At 40.1% G+C, this 20477-nt stretch overlaps 1 protein-coding gene across 14 annotated transcripts in view; it reads left to right on the top strand.

Moving 5' to 3' along the window:
• DTNA (dystrobrevin alpha) overlaps positions 1-20477 on the top strand; it is a 238541-nt gene that overhangs the window by 193189 nt on the left and 24875 nt on the right. For 8 of the 14 annotated variants that reach the window (XM_075826277.1, XM_075826275.1, XM_075826276.1 and 5 more), the window contains 5 exons: positions 608-685; positions 4590-4682; positions 14666-14753; positions 17511-17602; positions 19447-19560. In XM_075826277.1, the coding sequence (XP_075682392.1) occupies positions 608-685; positions 4590-4682; positions 14666-14753; positions 17511-17602; positions 19447-19560 (465 nt within the window). The remainder of the gene's footprint in view (positions 1-607; positions 686-4589; positions 4683-14665; positions 14754-17510; positions 17603-19446; positions 19561-20477) is intronic. The other 6 variants (XM_075826284.1, XM_075826282.1, XM_075826287.1 and 3 more) reach the window with 2 other exon arrangements.

Raw genomic sequence — 20477 nt, 5'->3', positions numbered from 1 at the left:
TGCTATTCATTCCATCAAAATGACGGAACCCTTACACAACGGAGACAGACAGAAACCATTTGCACCAGATCTGTCACCATTGAAACAAATGGTGATGCAAACCTATGGTTTCCGTTTGTTTCAGTCATGATTCCGTTCATGGGTTCCCCTGATGGAAAGCTCAGATGGAATGTGTGAACATAACCCTGACGCAGATGTGAACGAAGCCTAACTGTTAAAAATCTAACATGTCTGAAGATTGTTTCTGACACTAGATAGATGGTCAGTCGATCTCGTCAAAATCTTTATGATCCTCCGATAAAAATGTCATGTTTACGGGCACCTAAATTACCTAATTCCTTTAAACAGATTTTCATTACCTGGATAAAAAACAGACTGATTCTCCCTTGTCCAGACTACTTTAGCTTGACTAACTGATATCAATCATTCCTGCCTTCTTCTTTTAGATTCCATTGTAAATTAAATTATATCTTGGCCTTCATTTCATTTTTCCGTAACCAGTGAACCAATGACTTTACATTCTGGAGCGTTCATTCGCCACTTGTGTGTCATACCTCTTTGTGCTTCCTATGAGCTTTCCTCAGCATTGTTCTGTCTTGTTAACCAGCTCTACTCAAAAGACCTCCGAAACCGAGCAGAGCAGACAGCTGGCTATGGCTGCTCCAACTTTGCTTAAAGGCAAAGGGTAAGTCTGAGATGGACCTGTAGTACTAGAATGAGCATGCGGTTCCCTAGAGCATGCAGGCGTGTAGTGGTACTTTAAACCCACTAACCCATACTAATGATGATGCAAACTGTATTACTGAATTGTTGCATCACTTAGAAAAGTCAATTAACAAAACTCTTTGTGTAATTCTCATAGCATTAACTTGATTGAATCCCCATAATGAAAAAGTTTCTAATATTTACATTCATCTGCATTAGTATTATCATTTCTGCTATTAATGTGAATGGCACATCTTTATGGAAAGGGATTTCTAGTCTTTCTTTTGTTTTTTTTTGTCCGGGAACAACGCTACTCTTGTCCATGGGCTGTGTCTGTTACTGTAGCTCAGTCCCATTTACTTCAATAGCGAGGAGCTGCAATAGCAGATACAGCCCATGGACAAGTAGCAGTAGCAGCAATATATCTATAGGAAAAAGTAAACGCTTATTTGTAGTCCTGGGCAAACGTGACATTTTATAATCTAGAATACACAAGTAGTTAACAAAAAATAAGTAAATGTGATTTAGCGGTAACCGTGAGACCAAGCAGTACTCAAATTTCTCTCTGCTGTAGACAAGAGGGTTGTTGACAACAATGATGTTTCCTATGGGATTAAACAGGAGATCCAACTGTTATTCTATTATCATAACAAGACAATGTCTTCCACTATCCGGTACTCCACCTATTGTTGTCATACTCGTCTTTTGTCACCTGGTCAAAGCCAATTCTACCATTGAAAACAGGAGGATTTAAATATCAAGGTCTTTGACACTTGTGGTCAGACTGGACAGTTGATGGCCAATGTTTATTTATGTTGTCGTAATGAACTGAACTATTTTTATTTAAATAATAAAAAATTCCTAATTTGCCTCTTTGACTTGTGAGTGAAATTCTAAAATTATTCCGGAAGATGATCTGGAGCATCACAAGACTGGGCAATGATAATACATTTTGAGATGAAAAGAGTAGAAAAAGCGAGATCATTTTCAGAGAAGACTTGATAGTAGTATCATTTCTTTTCTGCTGTCTTCCTATACATTTTTTAGCCTTACAAGTAAATTAATTATAGTTTTTATATGAAAGTCTGATAATCAACAATGTTTGATAATATAATCTGTTAATGCAGATTAAAGACACTTTACGGTAATGTTAGCTTCATATTTTTTTTATGACATGACAATCAATATTTGATCTCTGGTGCCTGGCTAGAAAATACATGTACATACTGCTAAGGAAGCATAGCTATTATTTTGAGAGCTGGAAGATTTCTGGTGTATGAAATTCACTGTCCCTTCTTATACTGAATGATCTTCAGGCGGCATGAATATTTAAGCACATTGCTACACACACACATCCACACACTTCTAGTGCTATGCCATGCAGCTGATCCAGATAAATAGGTTTACCCGCTAGACTCCTAACATCTACACCCACTGCAAATGGCCGTAGCCGCGTGCATGGTCCGTGATTACGGGCACGGATGGTCGCGGACTGTCAACCGCATTTGCGGGCCGTGCTCCCATTATGAAGTATAGGAGCACGGTCCGCAAATTAAAAAAATAGGACATGTCCTATGCTTTGCGGGTCATTTCTACGGCCCGGACACTTACCCGTAAATACACGGGAAGGTGTCCGTGGGCCATAGAAATTAATGGATCAGTATTTTTATCCGCAATTACGGATCTGTAATTGCGGATAAATATTATGGTCGTGTGCATGAGGCCTTACATATGCTCCAGTGGGCAGTAAAAAAATAAAACCACAAAGCCTAGAAAAATGAAGGATACAAACAGATCAATAGTGCATGGAATACTGCATTATAAACACAGTGAATAATAATCACTTGTGTCTATTTATTTTTAGCATTTTCTATTTTTCATAAAAGGCTGGTATGTTTGCAAGTTCGGCCAAAGAAAAATCTCAAAATGTGCAAGTTTTCAACACATTTTCCTTGGATGAATTGTGCAATCTCTGCTTCTTACAAACAAATTAAAAAAAGAGAAGATAAGGAGGAAACCTCCAGCTCACCGGTAGTTGCGTCTCCAGACACTTCGCATGGAACCCCGCGACGGCCAGCGGTAGGAACAGCAAGAAAAGAGGAGGAAAGTCCAGCGCTGTGTCAAATTTAAAAAGGAAGTATATTCCCAATTTTATTGGAGATGCGATTAAAAAACAAAAGGAGATGCAGTCTCAAGGTGTATGCAGTAGCGGGCTATTTAGCCTGAGCCTACGCGTTTCGAGCACACACGGTGCTCTTAGTCATGGCAAAAAGATGTGTGTGCTCGAAACGTGTAGGCTCAGGCTAAATAGCCCGCTACTGCATACACCTTGAGACTGCGTCTCCTTTTGTTTTTTAATCGCATCTCCAATAAAATTGGGAATATACTTCCTTTTTAAATTTGACACAGCGCTGGACTTTCCTCCTTTTAAATTAAAAAAAGAAATACACTTAAGGGCCTGTTCACATCCCGTTTTCCTTCCGTTTGGTCTTTCCTTTCATCTGTTCTGTCAGAGGAACAGATGAACAGAATGACAAACGGAAAGCATAGTTTCCGTTTTCAATACCATTGATTTCAACGGTATTTGTTTTTCTTTCAATTGGTTTGTTTGCATCCGTTCAGCTAGGTTTCCGTTTTTTTTTGACGGAAAGAATAGCGCAGCAGACTATGCTATTGTTTCAGTCATAAAAAATGGAAACCTAGCATCAGAGGAACAGATAAACGGAAAGACCAAATGGAAGGCAAACGTGATGTGAACAGGCCCTATACCCATACAGGCCCTGTCTTTAGAATATGCCACCCCATATAAGGGCAGTATATTTTGGGGACAGGTTTGATCTCGTATTCTCCAAAATGACACAAAAAATATTCTGCTGTTTGGCTAATAAGAGCAATCAAATAAAAAACCCTGGAGTCATAGTCATGAGTGTGATGTATTCATGTGGGGAGCACTTCTCCCACGCCGCTCGGCCGTGATTAACCGCTAGCTGCTGTGTATCTTTATACAAAACAACCCGTCAATCACTGTGAGAAGGGCAGAGGAAGATCTCCCCTAATGAATATACCGGACTCCTATCTAGGAGTCCCGTATAATCTTTGAACGTCCCTGTTAGCCAAACAGCACCATTTTTCTGGGGAAGGCTAATAGGAGAGTGGACTTGTCCACATACTGTGCTGACCAATCATTTGTCCACTGTGTCCCTGCTTTGAGCACTGTAAATAAGAAATGTAGATTATGTTGCATCGGTGGTATATAGTCTTCTTTTTTTTACATTGTTTAGACTAGGTTCACATCGATCTTGATGTATACTTGTAACATGACCATTGAGTTCTATTAGCCATATGTATGCCACAAGAGTGTCCTTTTGGCATATATTTGGCCACTATACGTTGCTATACGCTTTTCAATACAACTAGATGCCGCAAAAACATATACCTTACTGTAGATGGTTTTTACAATGGAAGTCAATTTTTGTATTTACATACATCTACGCATATTTCTGGCGGCGCTCTTCAAATGTATTCGTTGAGCGTACAGGACAAACATGATGTGAACAGGGGCTTAGAGGTCCTTTGATTTTTCTGGGAGATAAAATATGTTTTTGGCAGGGTAGGCTCTGCTTAGCAGTTTACGTAGTTGAAGTTCCCAGATGGCTGAGCATTTGATTGTAATGTGGTATGTAGGAACTAGTGCATGCTTCCTATATCTTATTATACTCATTAGAGGTGATGGTTTCTTTTGCTGCATGCCGTTTTCTCTCTATTTCTTTTCCTCTGCTTGTTTTCTCCTGGTTTACTTTCCTGGCATGTACATATATTTTTCCTTTATTGAATTTCTTTATTTTTACATTTAAGCCTTTCCTATTTCTAAACCATCCTTCTAGGTTACAGTACAGCCTGGATGTGGCAGACAGGCTGGCTGATGAACATGTTCTCATCGGGGTATATGCCAATATGCTGCAGAACAACCTTTCACGGTTAGTTAAGGCTCAGCAAATGTCTTTTTGTGTACAAAATTGAGGTTGAAGCATATAATAGTCACTTGTTGGTGAAACCTAGTCAGCCAAGTCAGATGACTTCAACATGTTCTCAGGTGGCCCAGTTACTTTAAGAGATATGTATTTGTAAGAATGGGACTGAGCTTGCATCATGCTCTAGATAGTAAGTTGTTTAGTGTCTTTGTTTTCCACATTATGCATTTTTTCTCTGTATGTATGAGACCCTGATACTTATTTGATTGTTTTAGCTTTGTAGTTCATTTATTAATTTGGCTACAGCAGGCATGGACTCTACCAGTATGAATCATTTAGTTTAATGAGCACCTCCCCTGTCTGTTTTAATGTATACTCGTATTCCGCATAAGATCCTAAATCTGTAATATCTTTTCTTAGAGCTCTGAATTATGTTGTTCCTTTGTTATTCCTCATAGAAACTTATGAATAAATTGACAACTGGGTGTGACCATTCCCCTAGTCAACAGGATCTGTCCCTACACAGTCTGAGGCCCCATGCACATGACCGTAAAAACTCTCATAATTACGGGCCCATAGACTTCTATTGGCCACGGTACTTTCCCGTTTGCGTACGGGAAGGTGCCCGGGCCGTTGAAAAATATAGAACATGTCCTATTTCAGGCCATAATTATGGCACGGGCAGGCCCATAGAAGTCTATGGGGCACCCGTAATTACGGGAGCGTTGCTAGGCGATATCAGGGGATTTCAACTTTTGAATAAAGATTAGCAGAGAAAATGGCATCTGAGCGATCATGTGACCCTTTTAAGGGGTTTGGACATGATTGTGACATAATTTCTAGCCACCCTTTTTTTACGGGTCCGTAAATACGGGTCCATAAATACAGGTTAAAAACATGTGACAAATGACCCGTATGTACGGCCAGTATTTACGAGAGGGAAAAAATATGGTCATGTGCATGGGGCCTGAGACTGTGGACAGTGCCGGACTGTGTAGGGACACCCCCAATGTGTTACACCCCAGTTGTCAATTCATTCATAAAATTGTAGGAAGAATAAAGGAGGAACGGTACTTTGCAGAATTCTAAAACAAGACGCTGCAGACTCATTATTTTATAGGGAATACTAGTTACTAAATTAGACATGTCAGGAGAGCTGACCGATGCCCTTGAAGATTTCCTTTACAGAAATAACCTATTTTTCGGTATATTCCATTGATGAGATGAACCATCTAGCATGGACTATCTCAATATGCCAAATTTGGAGGATACAGTGGGCTTGTTGTAGTCAGAAATCTGTGTGCAGATATCTGTGCCTCTCAAATTGACAGCTTTAAACAAATCAGCACAGAGGCTACTTAGCAACTAAGTCCTGGGATGAATCCGACCAAGGTCAACATCTGCTTGGAGTTTGTATGGTCTGTTTCCTATGGGTAATCCGGTTTTGTTCAAAACTCCAAAAACATTAAGATAGGTAATTTGTTTGTGAACCGTACAAGGGAACTATGCAAAATTTTAAATGTGCAGCATGCCCTAACTCTCACAGAATTCTGATGGATAGACAGTGGATTTCACCCATTCCAATGAAAAAAATGAAATACATAGAAGGTCTGCATCTTAGACTGCAAACATTTTTGGTCAATCTGCAACTGAAATTTTCTGCTGCATGGGTACATGGCCTTAAAGGAGTTGTCTGATTACTGTTTATTGTTTTGCAAATGTAAAATGAAAAAATTGTACTAAAATACTTTGCTTTTGAAAACTGCGTTAATTGCTGGATTTCAATCCCTGTCAGCCTGGTCCTGGAAGTAGAACTTCTGTTGCACCTGTGATGTGTCATCACAGGCTTCAATATCAGGGAGTTTCCTGCCGCCCCTCCCTGTGTGTCTCGGGCTGGCTGCCAGAACTCCAATCCCAAGTACAGCCGCTACGGAAATGTATTGCGCTACACCTGGTAAGCTGTGAACCGTTCATCCACTGAGCTAAACCCATCTCTGAATTAGCGGTAACAGGGGAGAGGGTTGGCTTAGCTGATTAACGGTTCACAGTTTAAGGTTCACAGCACCGTACACTTCCGTACCCGCTGTGCCTGGGATTGCAGTTCCAGTCTTATTCAAATGAATGGGACTGAGCTGCAATCCCAGGCACAGCCGTTACAGATGTGTACGGCGCTGTGCCTGGTAAACTATGAAGAGGACACGGTGTTGGTTGCCACACGGCCCCTTCAGTCAGCTGACCAGTGGGGGTGCCGGGAGTCGGACCCCAACTGATCTGATATTGATTACTTATGCTAAGGATAAGATATCAATATAAAAGTCCCGGAAAACCCCTTTAAGCTAGTTAGGATTTAGATATTGATGCCGATAGGGATACTGAATCCACACACTACCATGAATGAGAGCATGAAATGAACACAGTGAACAGATGCCATTCATGTATTTTTTTTTCCCCTTCACTTGCTTTGTCAACTGTACTCTGGAATGGTGAAAAGCTCAAGACAGACCTGTGGGGGTAGCAGGTTAGGACAAGTTACACCAGAAAAAGAAAACCAATGATTTACACCAAAACTGAAAATTGGATTTTGTACATAAGGCTTATGACCCTGCTTATTTTATTTCCAGGAATTTATGAAATATTACATTTTAGTGTGATTTTTCTCTGAATTTCCTTTATTATCAAGTAATTTTTTTTCTTGCTGACTATTATCAAATGTACTCTGTTTACCTACATAGAAGGGGCCTTACAGCAGCTTTTAGTTACATTTGTTACAGTGTGTTCATGTCATAGGTCAACTTTTTTTCCTCTGTTCACTGCATTTATGACTACTCGGTAGTTAAAACTTAGTGCCAGTTCTCAGCTGCTGCGATGTGGATAATGTAGAATCACAAGAGTGACTCTTGTCTTCCAAATACTTATCTAAGTACTTGCAGGCCGCTGCTTCTTACATACATAAGTGACCTCTGGGAAGTGTTGGGCCATATGAAAACACAAAAGCATAAAAATGTGGCGGTGGCAAATTTTGGGTGGTATGTGCCAGTTAGTTATAGGGTAATACAGGATAAGGGTATATTCAGACATTGCGGCTGAGGTGCGGTTAAAACGACATGAAAAACCCATTAGCTAACCGCATGCATTTTTACCACAATTTTATGCGTTTGTTCCACAACTGTATCCATAAACACATCGTGATAAAAACGAATGTGGTTTTCTGATGCATTTTTTTAAATGTGGTTTTAGCACCAGAACGATTACAGTTTCAAGGTTCCACTTTCCAAGGAACACCTCTTAACAGTACAATCAAGCCATACCCTGTCTTGCGTTTACAATATCGCTGATCACGTAGCACAATAATATTCCAAGGTATGGGCAATCTGGAGATGGGACGTTGATCCAGGAATTGTTTTTATCGGATTGCCATATTTGGAGTCAGGGAGGATTTTTTTCCCCTAATGAGGCTTTTGGCATCCACCGCATGGGGGTTTTCACCTTCCTCTGGATTAACATGGTAGGATTATAAATTAGGCTTGATGGACTTGTGTCTATTTTCATCATTATCACCTATGAAACTAGGAAAGTGGCATCAAGAAATCATGCAATTACTCCCGCCAAAATGCTCTTTTGCTGGCATCTGCTTCACATTCAGCAGTACTTGTACCTACTCCAGTAGTCACTTAATCTCCTGCTCTGGGACCCATCCCGCATCTTCCTGCTCCTCAGAGATATGACCGAGATCCCAATTCCGGTCAAGGATTTTTTAACCAATGCTCTATTCACTTTGAACTCTGTGCTGCACAATTTCCTCCTGACCAAGCTAAGATCGCCTACATTATTTCCTTGCCCTCTGGAAAAACCTTGGTCTGGACGTCCCATCACAGAGAATGCGATGACCCCACCATCCACTCACTACAACTCTTTCTGAGAACCTTTCGTAGAGTGTTTGAGGAACCTGGGCACACATATACTGGGCGCACATATACTGAGATCTTCCTTCGTTGGGCAATATGTTATCAAATTCCGAACCCTGGCTTTGGTGGCTAGTTTCTGGTAGAGGCTGGTGAGCCATATTAAAGACAAACTAGCTAGGCAAAATATTCCTTTTCCTTGAATGATATCACTTTGGCCACCTGGATAGATATCCGCTTCAGGGAGAGAGCTCAGGAAAAAAGGCGGTTTTGTCATTTTCCACATATGTAATAACAATTAACCTACACCTTCTAGCTCCACTAAACCACCCGTCTCTGATGAACATGTGTTAGTGGACCGAACCACTTTGTCCTCGGAGGAGAGGTTCAGGAGACCGTCTACGGGTTTTGCCTTTATTGCGGACAGGAGGGTAATTTGCGTATGAACTTTCGCATCTAACCTCCCAGATTGGGAAACTCCCTGGCCTAAGATTGACAGGGGAGATCACCTTAGGCCTGACTTAATCCTCCCACAAGGAAAAAAAAATTTTTTTTCCAGCAATTCTTAAAAAATACTTGCGCTCCGAACATTAATGCACACCAGGACAATATGCCCGATCTACTGCCATGAGCAGAATGGCCCATGATAACCATGTCTCTTCAGCAATCCATGTCTCTTCCACCATCAATGCCCTTTGCAAGAATCTAAGCACCATCTGGAAAGAAGTATATCAGAGACTGCAACATGTCGCAGTTTGGGCATAACAATAACAAAAAAAAGCAGATATGTATCGTCGACCTGGCCCTACCATTTTCCTCTGAGATGGTTTGGTTATCAACAAGGAATATCAGGCAAAGAGTGTGTTCTCCTTTAAGATGGCACCTTGCTTCATTGGTCCTTTTCAGGTCAGGCATATCAACCCAGTGACTGTTTTGTACGGAGCCATAATAGACCCATAGAGGTGTGTGGGGCTTTACTGTATCTCCTTATGACTCTGATTTAATCAAAATGTCATGCCATATTATGGACCTATTATCCCGTAGAAGCATTGCTTTTGTAGGAAAATAACTCTGTACGTATGGCACGCAACAGAGAATTGCATGGTGCACATATGTGCTTCTATACAGTTTCTAGCAATAGGCCTTAGCACGTACACGGTATAAGATCTATGCCTTGTATGCAAAAAATAGGCATATCTGTAGTTCCATAATTTATTTTACTTACCAGTAAATCTAAGATATGTGCTCCTTAACCCTTTCCCGCAAAATGATGGGTCTGGTACGTCGGCATTGCAAGTAACTTACCGCAATCCGACGTCCCGAGCCCCGTCATGTAGATGAAGCGCGCAAAGGAGCTGTACTTGCTCCATCTTCAGCGGGTGTCCGCTGTAATATACAGCAGACATCCCGCTGCAAAGGCGGCAATCGCAGTTACCGCCGATCGCCGCTGTTTAACCCCTTCAATGCGATGGTCAATGGCGTCCACCGCATTGAAGTGGTGGACAGGGGGAGGGGGCTCCCTCTGTACCCCCCCACACCCCTGGGAAAGATCACGGGTTGCTATGGCCAGGTACGGAAGCCTATTAGGTCCTGCCCAGGGGATCAGAAGATCAGATCTTCAAGTCCCCAGGTAAGTGAAAAAAAAAAAAGTTAACAAAAAAATGTTTAAGAAAAATAAATAAAACGTTTTAGGTAATAAAAACAATAATCGCCCTGTTTCCCTGATCATGTACTTTATAATTGGAAATTGAAAAAAAACTATACATAATAGGTATCGCCGTGTACAGAACAGCCTGAACTCTAAAAATAGCATGTTATTTTTACCACACAGTAAACACCGTAAAAAAACTAAATAAATAACAAAGACAGAATTTCTTTTTTTGGTCACCTTGTCTCAGAAAAAATTTAAGGAAAAGTTATCAAAAGTTGCAAGTACTCACTGTATAATTTACATGGGTGCTCACATGTCACATCTATGTTTTACAGAATTGTGCAATGTGTCATTTCGCTGTCATGCACCTATGATAAATAAATAAAAACAGAATTGAAAAAAAACCAAAAAACTTGCAAGTACTCCAAAATAAAACCCACAAAAACTACAGTACATCACGCAAAAAAAAACAACGATATCAACTGAAAAATAAAAAAGTTATGGCTGTCAGAATATGGCGACACTAAAACATGATTTTTTTTTTAGAAAATAGTGTTGTTATTGTGGGAAAGTAATAAAACGTAAAAAAAACTACATACATTTGGTGTCCCTGTAATCGTATCGACCCCCAGAATAAAGTTAACATGCTAGAATTGCTGTTTTTTGGTTTGCTCGTCTCCCAAAAAATGAGATATATAGTGATTAAAAAAAATCGCATGTACCCCAAAATGGAACCAATAAAAATTACAGCTCGTTTCACAAAAAACAATCCCTCACACAGCTCCGTCACCGGAAAAATAACACGTTTTAACTTTCAAAGTGCAATGATGCTAAATGACGACCCAGACAAATTTTTTAAGGTCCAGTAGTTTTTCCCTAAAAACCCAACATCATCATTTGCTAGACCCCACAGGTGGACCCCATAGATGCAACGGAGATGAAGAAACTTTAGGGCCTTGTGCGGCTTATAGGGCTAGTGAAGAAGTCAAAGATTAGGCAATACTGGAGCGCAGATATTTTGTACAATACCCAAAAAACCCGGCCTGTGCACAAGATTGGTTCAAAGCCAGTCCATGGATTATTCATTTTATTATTCATTCACCCCATTATTACATCATCTTATTATGCCCTGATGCACTCCGCCCAATTTACATATACCCTGATGTACTCCGCCCAACTTACATATACCCTGATGTACTCCGCCCAACTTACACATACCCTGATGTACTCCACACAGTTTTTACATATACCCTGATGTACTCTGCCCAGCTTACATATACCCTGTTTTACTCTGCCCAGCATACATATACCCTGATGTACTCCGCACAGCTTACATATACCCTGATGTACTCTGCCCAGCTTACACATTCCTTGATCTACTCCGGCCACCTTACATATGCCCTGATGTACTCCGCCCAGCTTACATATACCCTGATGTACTCCGCCCAGCTTACATATACCCTGATGTACTCCACACAGCTTACATATACCCTGATGTACTCCGCACAGCTTACATATGCCCACACATTATAAGCTGAAATGCCAGTAAATCCCCAAACAAAACTACCAATACTACCAAGCAAAATCTACGTTCCAAAAGCCAAATAGCGGTCCTTCTGAGCCTGACAGTGTGCCCAAATAGTAGTTTATGACCACATATGGGGTATTACTGTACTCTGGAGAACCCGCTTAACAATTTATGGAGTGTGTGTCTCCAGTGGCACAAGCTGGGCACAACATATTGGTCACTGAAATGGCATATCAGTGGAAAAATTGCATTTTTCAATCTGCAACATCCACTCTGCACTAATTTCTGCAAAACACTTGCTGGGTCAAAATGCTCCTAGATACATTTCTTCAGGGATGTAGTTTCCAAAATGGGGTAATTTTTTAGGACTTTCCACTGTACTGGTACCTTAGCTCAATGCAACATGGTGTCCGAAAACAAATTTTGTAAAATCTCCACTCCAAAACCAAATTGCGCTCCTTCCATTTAGAGCCTTCCTTTGTGTCCAAATAGCAGGTTATGACCACGTGGGGTATTGCCGTACACTGGAGAAATTGCTTTAGAAATGTTGGGTGGCTTTTTCTCCTTTATCTATTGTGAAAAACTTTGTAGTGGAAAAAATTTGATATAAATTTTTACGGCCTAATTCCAATAAATTCTGCAAAAGGTGTGTAGTTTTCCAAAAGGAGGCACCTTTAGGGGGCTCCTACTGTTTTGGCCCCGCAGGGGCTTTTGAAATGTGACATGGCACCCGAAAACTATTCCAGCTAAATTTGAGCTCCAAATGGTGCTCCTTCCATTTTGAGCCCTGCAGTGTGTCAAAAAGCAGTTTACGACCACTTATGGGGTATTGCCGTAATCGGGAGAAATTTATTTTCAAATATTGGGGTGCTTTTTCTCCTTTATTCCTTTTAAAAATTGAAAATGTCCACGTTTCATCGGAAAAAATTTAGCTTTTCAATTTCATGGCGTAATTCCACTAAATTCGGCAAAAAAGCTGTGGGGTCAAAATGCACCCTATACCCCTAGATAAATTCCTTCAGGGGTGTAGTTTCCCAAATGGGATCACTTTTGGTGGGATTTCCACAGATTTTGTGTCGCAGGGGCTTTGCAAATTTGACATGGCGCTGCAAACCATTCCAGCAAAATTTGAGCTCCAAAAGCCAAATGGTTTTCTTTCCCTTCTAAGCCCTGTCGTGGGTCCAAACAGCAGTTTATTACCACATATGGGGTATTGCTGTGCTCAGAAGAGGTTTCTTTACAAATCTTGGGGTGCTTTTTCTCCTTTATTTATTGTGAAAATGGAAAAAACTTGTTGGGTCAAAATGCTCACTATACCCCTTGATAAATTCCTTGAGGGGTGTAGTTTGCCATATGGTGTCGTTTTTGGAGTGTTTCCACTGTTTTGGCCCTACGAGACCTCTTCAAACCTGACATGGTGCCTAAAATATAATCTAATAAAAAGGAGGCCCCAATATCCTCTAGGTGCTCCTTTGCTTATGAGGCCTGTGTTTCAGTCCATAAGCACACTAGGGCCACATGTGGAATATTTCTAAAAACTGCAGAATCTGGGCAATAAATATTGAGTTGCGTTTCTTTGGTAAAACCTTCTGTGTTACAGGAAAAAAAAGGATTAAATATGAATTTCTGCAAAAAAAAATGAAATTAATAAATTTCCCCCCTAGTTTGCTTTAATTCTTGTGAAACGCCTTAAGGGTTAAGAAACTTTCTTAATGCTGTTTCGGATACATTGAGGGTTGCAGTTTTTAAAATGGGTTCATTTATGGGGGTTTGTATTGTATGGGCCCCTGAAAGCCACTTCAGAACTGAACTGGTGCTTGAAAAAATAGCCTTTTGAAATTTTCTTGAATATGTGAGAAATTGCTGCTAAAGTTCTAAGCCTTGTAACGTAGGAAAATAAAATGTTTTATAAAAACAATGCCAACATAAAGTAGACATATGGGATATGTGAAATAGTAACTATTTTGTGTGGTATTACTATCTATTTTACAAGCAGATACGTTTAAATTTAGAAAAGCGCTAATTTGTGCAAATTTTCTCTCAATTTTGGTGTTTTTCACAAATAAATATTCAATTTATCGGCCAATTTTTTTTTACTAACAAAGTACAATATGTCACGAGAAAACAATCTCAGAATCGTTTGGATAGGTAAAAGCATTCCGGAGTTATTAATAATGTGACACATATCAGATTTAAATAAATCGGCTTTGCCTTTAAGGCCAAAACAGGCTGTGTCTTGAAGGGGTCAAAATAAAAAATTTTGACAGTCTAGCGGCCCGGTGCGTGGGCATGCTACCACTCATGAGAAGTATTTGTCTATATTATTAGATCAAGGCAACATCACGTGTTTTGCAAGTCATTTGTTTAATTTCAAAAATAATAGAAAAACCAATACAAGGCATCATTACCAGCCAATTATGAATTAACCTGCTTTATAATGTACAAGCGTTGATTACACTGCCACATCCTAACCACTGGGAATATGATGCAAGCTTCCGTCGTTACTAGAGTTACATATGAACTCATAGAGTGCTATCCACTGCTATATTGTACTATAATATAAAATTATATCAAGTTATTATAATTTTATATTAAAAAAACACTACAGGTTTTTTGTTTTGCCCCCCCCCCCCTCCCTGTTTGCAAATGTAATGTAGTGTAACGTAGACATGTGTATTGACTTACCTGGTGCTGTATTTCACGGCCGTCTCTCCATTTCGGGCCACCATGGGCTCACGTGATCTGTACTCGGACAACCCAAGTCCTACAGTGCCTACTGTAGAAACCGGAGTAGCTTATTATGGATGTGAAAATGTCATTTACAGTTTGGGTTATTTGCTCAATATGTTTACAGGTTTACATTTTTATTTTTCCCTATCTTCTGCTTGTCCTGAATTTCTTTGTACAGAATGCTTGACAGTCCCAGCCGCCTAGATGAAGAACATAGATTGATTGCCAGATATGCCGCGAGGCTGGCAGCCGAGACCACTTCAACAGTAAGTACATCTCTCCTAGAATAGCAACAAGCAAGTTGTATTTCTGCTAGGTGCTTACCTAACACTTGTTTTCTGCATTTTTTTCTATTTAAAGTTTTAATTTAGATTTGCTGATTTATTGCTTTTCCCCCTGTTATAGTTATATACTATATACTCGTTAAAGTACTGAGGGGTTAATTAAAGAAAAAATAGGGCTAATGAAAAGTTGAGGTGTTGCCTATAGCAACCAATCAGGTTGCTATCTTTTCTATATTTATTATATTTTTTTATACATATTCTTTGTACACGTTTTAATAAAAATCAGTGCCGATCTACTATTTCCTATGGTGTAGATTACAACGAGTGCAGAACATTATAAAGGTTTGGAATACTTATCTGTATAGGTAACATTACCTCAATGGCTTTTCTCTCCTCTCAATTGAAATAAACATAAACACTCGGCTGAGCCAAATGTGCATGTCAGGCTGCGTTCACATCTGCGTCAGGGCTCCATTCCGTCTGGGCTTTCCGTCGGAACAGAACCCTGACTGACACAAACTGAAACCGTAGGTTTCCGTTTCCATCACCATTGATTTCAATGGTGACGGATCCGGTGCCAATGGTTTGTTTGTCTCCGTTGTGCAAGGGTTCCGTCGTTTTGACCGGATGAATAGCGTAGTCGACTGACGCGGATGTGAATGAAGCCTTATTTGGGTAGGGAGAGATAACGATCAGCTGAATGAGCAATCAACCAACTGCTTTCTAATCTGTATGGGCATCTTTATTAATATACATTAATATACATGATGTTTCAAGTCTGCACCATTTCTTCACTATGGGACTGTAGAAAAGAGATAGAAACAATGTTGTTTTGTTTGTGGTATCGAAGCGAGATGACGACGGGCAGAAGGGAGGAAGTCATGTTGGTCTCCTAATTTCCGGTGTGTCTTCTGCTTGGAGCAGACAACATTCTAAAACATTATGTTTACCGACAAACAGATATATATATATATATATATACACTGTGTGTGTTTCTAGTGCCTGTACTGGGAGACTGGTGCAGGGCTGTCACATCATCACCACGAATTTAACATGTTAGCTCTCTGTACATGGTATGTATACAAACATAGAGTTATACATAGACTCAAATGATTGTCAGATAATATCAAAAACTTCCTCTGGTAGGAAACGGTTTGAATAAGGCTGGAATAGGCTGGAGTACGGGACAGTATTCTCGCGGGGAGGTAGGAACACCTAGCGTCATACATAACTACGATGTTAGGAGCCCGGCTCCCTGAACTGTGTTCGGTCCGGAAATTGTGACCGACATGTGGTCCGTATGTCATGGACCGAACACGGCCGTGTAAATAAGGCCTTATTGGTACCATATTGGGGTACATACGACTTTTTTGTCACTTTTTATTGCTTTTCTTTTTTAAGAGGCGAAGTGACCAACAAAAGAGATACTGAAGGGCTTACAGATGGAGACTTTCTCTCTGTAAAACCACGTAGGTGGCGCGGTCGCAATTGTCTGTGGCATCTAAAAGATTAAACAGCCAGGATTGGTGTTATCTAGAAGGTTCACCCCTTTGTCCCCCCTATAATCCGACCCTGTCTATCAACAACAGTCAACCTAGTTGTTTCCAGGTAGAAACAGATATTTTTATTACACTGCACAGAGAATAAATGAACTGAGGAATTAGGGCTAATGAGTTTTTGATTGATGAATTATATAGGCATTTTCAATCAAAGTTGGACATCACTATAAGATCCCTCTTGATGACCATATGTATTTTTTAATTCCCAACTAATTTCACATCGAATTCAGCTACTTGAATTTTATAACACGTGATCCTTTTAACCTAGCAACGTTTTATTTAATTGTCACATCAACTATGGCAGCATAGGTAGTAGAGTTGTATAACTACTAAAACCAAGTCGACAGTACGTTAGGTTGCTGCTGTAATTTTCATATTAGAGGAGGACAGTATATCTGTTGATGGACTTTAGTTGGATTCAAATAAACCTGCCAGGAGAATAACATGCTTTTTCTCCATACATGAAATCTAATTCATTACCACAAGTAGTAAAGATGCCCATTAATCTGCAATAGCTATTCTGCCCGACTTCCCCAGGCACACTTGGCCGGAATCGGCAGGTTCAGCTTGCTTTCCTCTGATGTGTATGGGCACCGTAATTTACTATTGTAAGGGTTTGTTTCATTGTGGGCACATTTCAAAAGCATAAGTATAACTTTTGAAACCCTTTAAAATGTCATACAAATAAATAACCAAATAATTAATATTGCACCGAATTTACATTAAAAAGCATAGTCTTAGGGAATTTTGTGGAAGCAGTGGTTGGTGGTTTACTTAAAGGGGTATTCTCTTTTTAAAAGGCTTGTCTCAACATAGGAAATGCTGCATATTGGTCTGTTATCCCTAAACAATACTACAGAGAAGGGACCCACACCCTATTAGGCATTTAAGGCATAACCTGTGGATATGCAATAAATGCTTAAGATGGGAATATCCCTTTAACATCCGCACAGACACCATTTTATTTTGTCATGTAAGAGAATAGGCTGGTGTGATCATGTGCAGGGAAAAACATCATTTCTTGAAGCAAAACCGCTTGAGACAAAAATATGGTTTTGTTTTTCTATACATTCAGCGCATATATGAGTATAATGTCAATTCCCCTATTGGGTGTCATTGTGTGGCTTATGAGCAGGAATGCTGGGGAGATTCTTGATCAGAATGTTTTGTTTTATTACAGCAGAGTCAGCAGAGAGGCCCAGACATCTCCTTTACGATCGATGCAAATAAGCAGCAGAGACAGCTTATTGCAGAGCTGGAAAATAAAAATAGGTACAGTAGAGGATTTTATTTACTTTCAGTGATTAGACATTACACTGCAGGGAAATGTTACTTGTAACTGGGTTAAGGACTTAATAGTTGGGAAATGCTTGTTCCTGTAGGATACATACACTATATGGACAAATGTATTGAGACACCTAACATTTTACCTACAGGAGTTTTTTAGAACATCCCATTCTAAGTCCAGACATTAATATGGAGTTGGTCCCCCTTTTCAGCTAAAACCGCTTCCACTTATCTGGAAAGACTTTCTACAAGATTTTGGAGTATTTCTGTGGGAATTTTTGGCCATTCATCCAAAAGAGCATTTGTGAGGTCAGACACTGATGTTGGAGGAGAGGGCCTGGCTCGCAATCTCCGTTTTAGTTTATCACAAAGGAGTTCGATGGGGTTGAGGACAGGGCTTTTTGTGGACCAGTCAAGTTCTTCCACTCCAAACTCCCCCAACCATGCCTTTATGGGCTTTGCTTTGTGCACTGGGCACAGTCATGCTGGAACAGAACAGGGCCTTCCGCAAACTGTTCCCACAAAGTTGTAAGCATACAATTGTCCAAAACATCTGGGTGTGCTAAAAATAAGGGGCCTAGGCCAACTTCTGAGAAGTAACCCCAAAGCATTACCCCTCCTCCACCAAACTTTACAGTTGGCACAATGCAGTCAGGTAGGTAACGTTCCCCTGGCATTTGTCAAAAACATGCTCGTTCATCAGCCTGCCAGATAGAGAAGCGTGATTCATCATTCCACAAATCACGTTTCCACTGCTGCATAGTCCAGTGGCTGCGTGCTTTGCACCACTTCATCCAACCCTTGGCATTATGCTTGGTCATATAAGGCTTGCATGCAGCTGCGCGGCCATGAAAACTCATACTACGAAGCTTCCGGCACACAGTTTTTCCGCGGATGTTAATGCCAGAGGAGGTTTGGAACTCTGCAGCTATTGAGTTAGCAGAGCGTTGATGACTTTTATGTACTATGCGCCTTAGCACTCGGCGATCCCACTCTGTATCTTTACCAAGTGGTCTGCCACTTGGTGTCTTAGTTGCTGTGATTCCTAAACGCTTCCACTTTGAGATAATACTACTCACAGTTGATCATGGAATATCTAGGGGGGGGGAGACATATCAGAAACGGACTTGTTACAACTGTGGCATCCTATTACAATACCACGCTGGAATTCATTGAGCTTTTTAGAAATACTCATTCTTTCACAAATGTTTGTAAAGACAGAATGAATGTCTAGGCGCATGATTTTATACACATGTGGCAATGGGACTGAATAAAACACCTAAATCGATGAGTAAGATGTGTGTCCCAATACTTTTGTCCATATAGTGTATTATACAATTGTTAATTAAGGTCAGTTTGTTTACATGTTTGTAGTGGAAATGATGAACTCGGGGATGGGTACTATTTACCTATTATCTCTGACACATGGCTATGTAATATTACTACTGTGATTATCATTGCAAAATAGCAATTATAATGATCAAACATCCCTTAGGAAAGTTTGTCTGTTAGCTCTCATTTGCCTTATTTTTTAACTAAGATTGCATTGAATCAATAAAAAAATAGATGCAAAGATAGACATGAGTAATTGTAACTATTAAATAAAAGGGAAGGATCAGTCCAGTCCATTAGCAATAATACCCTGTAATTCAAGGACGAGGAGATCCCGCACTAATTGTCTTCTCATTATCACATTATCCATCCCATAAAAACCTTCAGGGAGAACCTAGAGTAGGGAAAATCAAAGCTGTTTTTTTTTTGTTTTTTTTCAGAATGTTGTAAAACTTCCATTTGTGGTACATTACCATTTTTATCATCTCTGTTTTCAGAGAAATATTGCAGGAAATACAGAGGTTGAGAGTTGAGCATGAACAGGCCTCTCAGCCCACACCAGAAAAAGCACAACAAAATCCTACTCTTCTGGCAGAACTCCGACTGCTCAGGTAACAAAAGAGGAAATCCGTCACGGCGTGGCTACACAACATCATTTCTAAGCAGAGCATTTACATAATGTTCCCATCCATACAGTCATTAATGAGCATGCAGAACAGTCATCTTGACAGCGGGATTGTCTTTTAACGGCAAACCTCAGACAAAATAAGACCAGACCACAGTATAAACATCTACTGTACATCAAGTATAGTAAGCAATACATTTAAAAGTAATGTCACATAGTGTTCCATTTGTTACGACTCTACATAAATGGATTTTTAGCACTTTAGGGCACCTTTGTTTAGTACCGCATGCTTTCTTTTTAGTATTCTCTGCTAAAACAGAGCACTTTGCTTATGTCTAACTACTGGAAATTCTATGTACCCAAAGACGCTAAATAAATAGATGATTACACACATAGAGTATAAGAGCCTTATGAATGAAAGACAGACCAAACAGAGTAATATTCACATTGCCATACCGATATATACTAGGATGTAATATTAGGTGAAAAGCAACCTCAAGACCACACTGAGCAGCAACAAGAAATAAATAAATACATAAATAGCATCATTTACTGGCTAGGTCTATGTACTTTTCTAACAAAGATTGAACATTCCTGAAAGACATGGATTGCCACCTTGTCCACCCAAAATACAGACCACGTTTTTGGTGTATGTACACATGATGGTTTTTCAGCCATGATTTTGCAGAAAATCCACAATAGAGGTAAGAAGTGGGTCTGCGAGTCTCAGACAAATAATAACTGTAACTTAGTTAGTATCAATCTACCTCAGTTCTTGAGTCTTGGGGCTTCACAGGCAGGTGGCGTGCCCATGTCTGGCTGCTGAATGTAAGTGTCTTTAGCTCTCAGTTGCCTTGCCCGCTGCGATCTTCCGCTGGTGCCAATCCCACTCTTGACCTAGTC

The sequence above is a fragment of the Rhinoderma darwinii genome, chromosome 5, assembly GCF_050947455.1.
Source record: "Rhinoderma darwinii isolate aRhiDar2 chromosome 5, aRhiDar2.hap1, whole genome shotgun sequence".
In the NCBI taxonomy this organism is placed as follows: Eukaryota; Metazoa; Chordata; class Amphibia; order Anura; family Rhinodermatidae; genus Rhinoderma; species Rhinoderma darwinii.
This window is presented reverse-complemented; position numbering and strand designations above follow the sequence as displayed.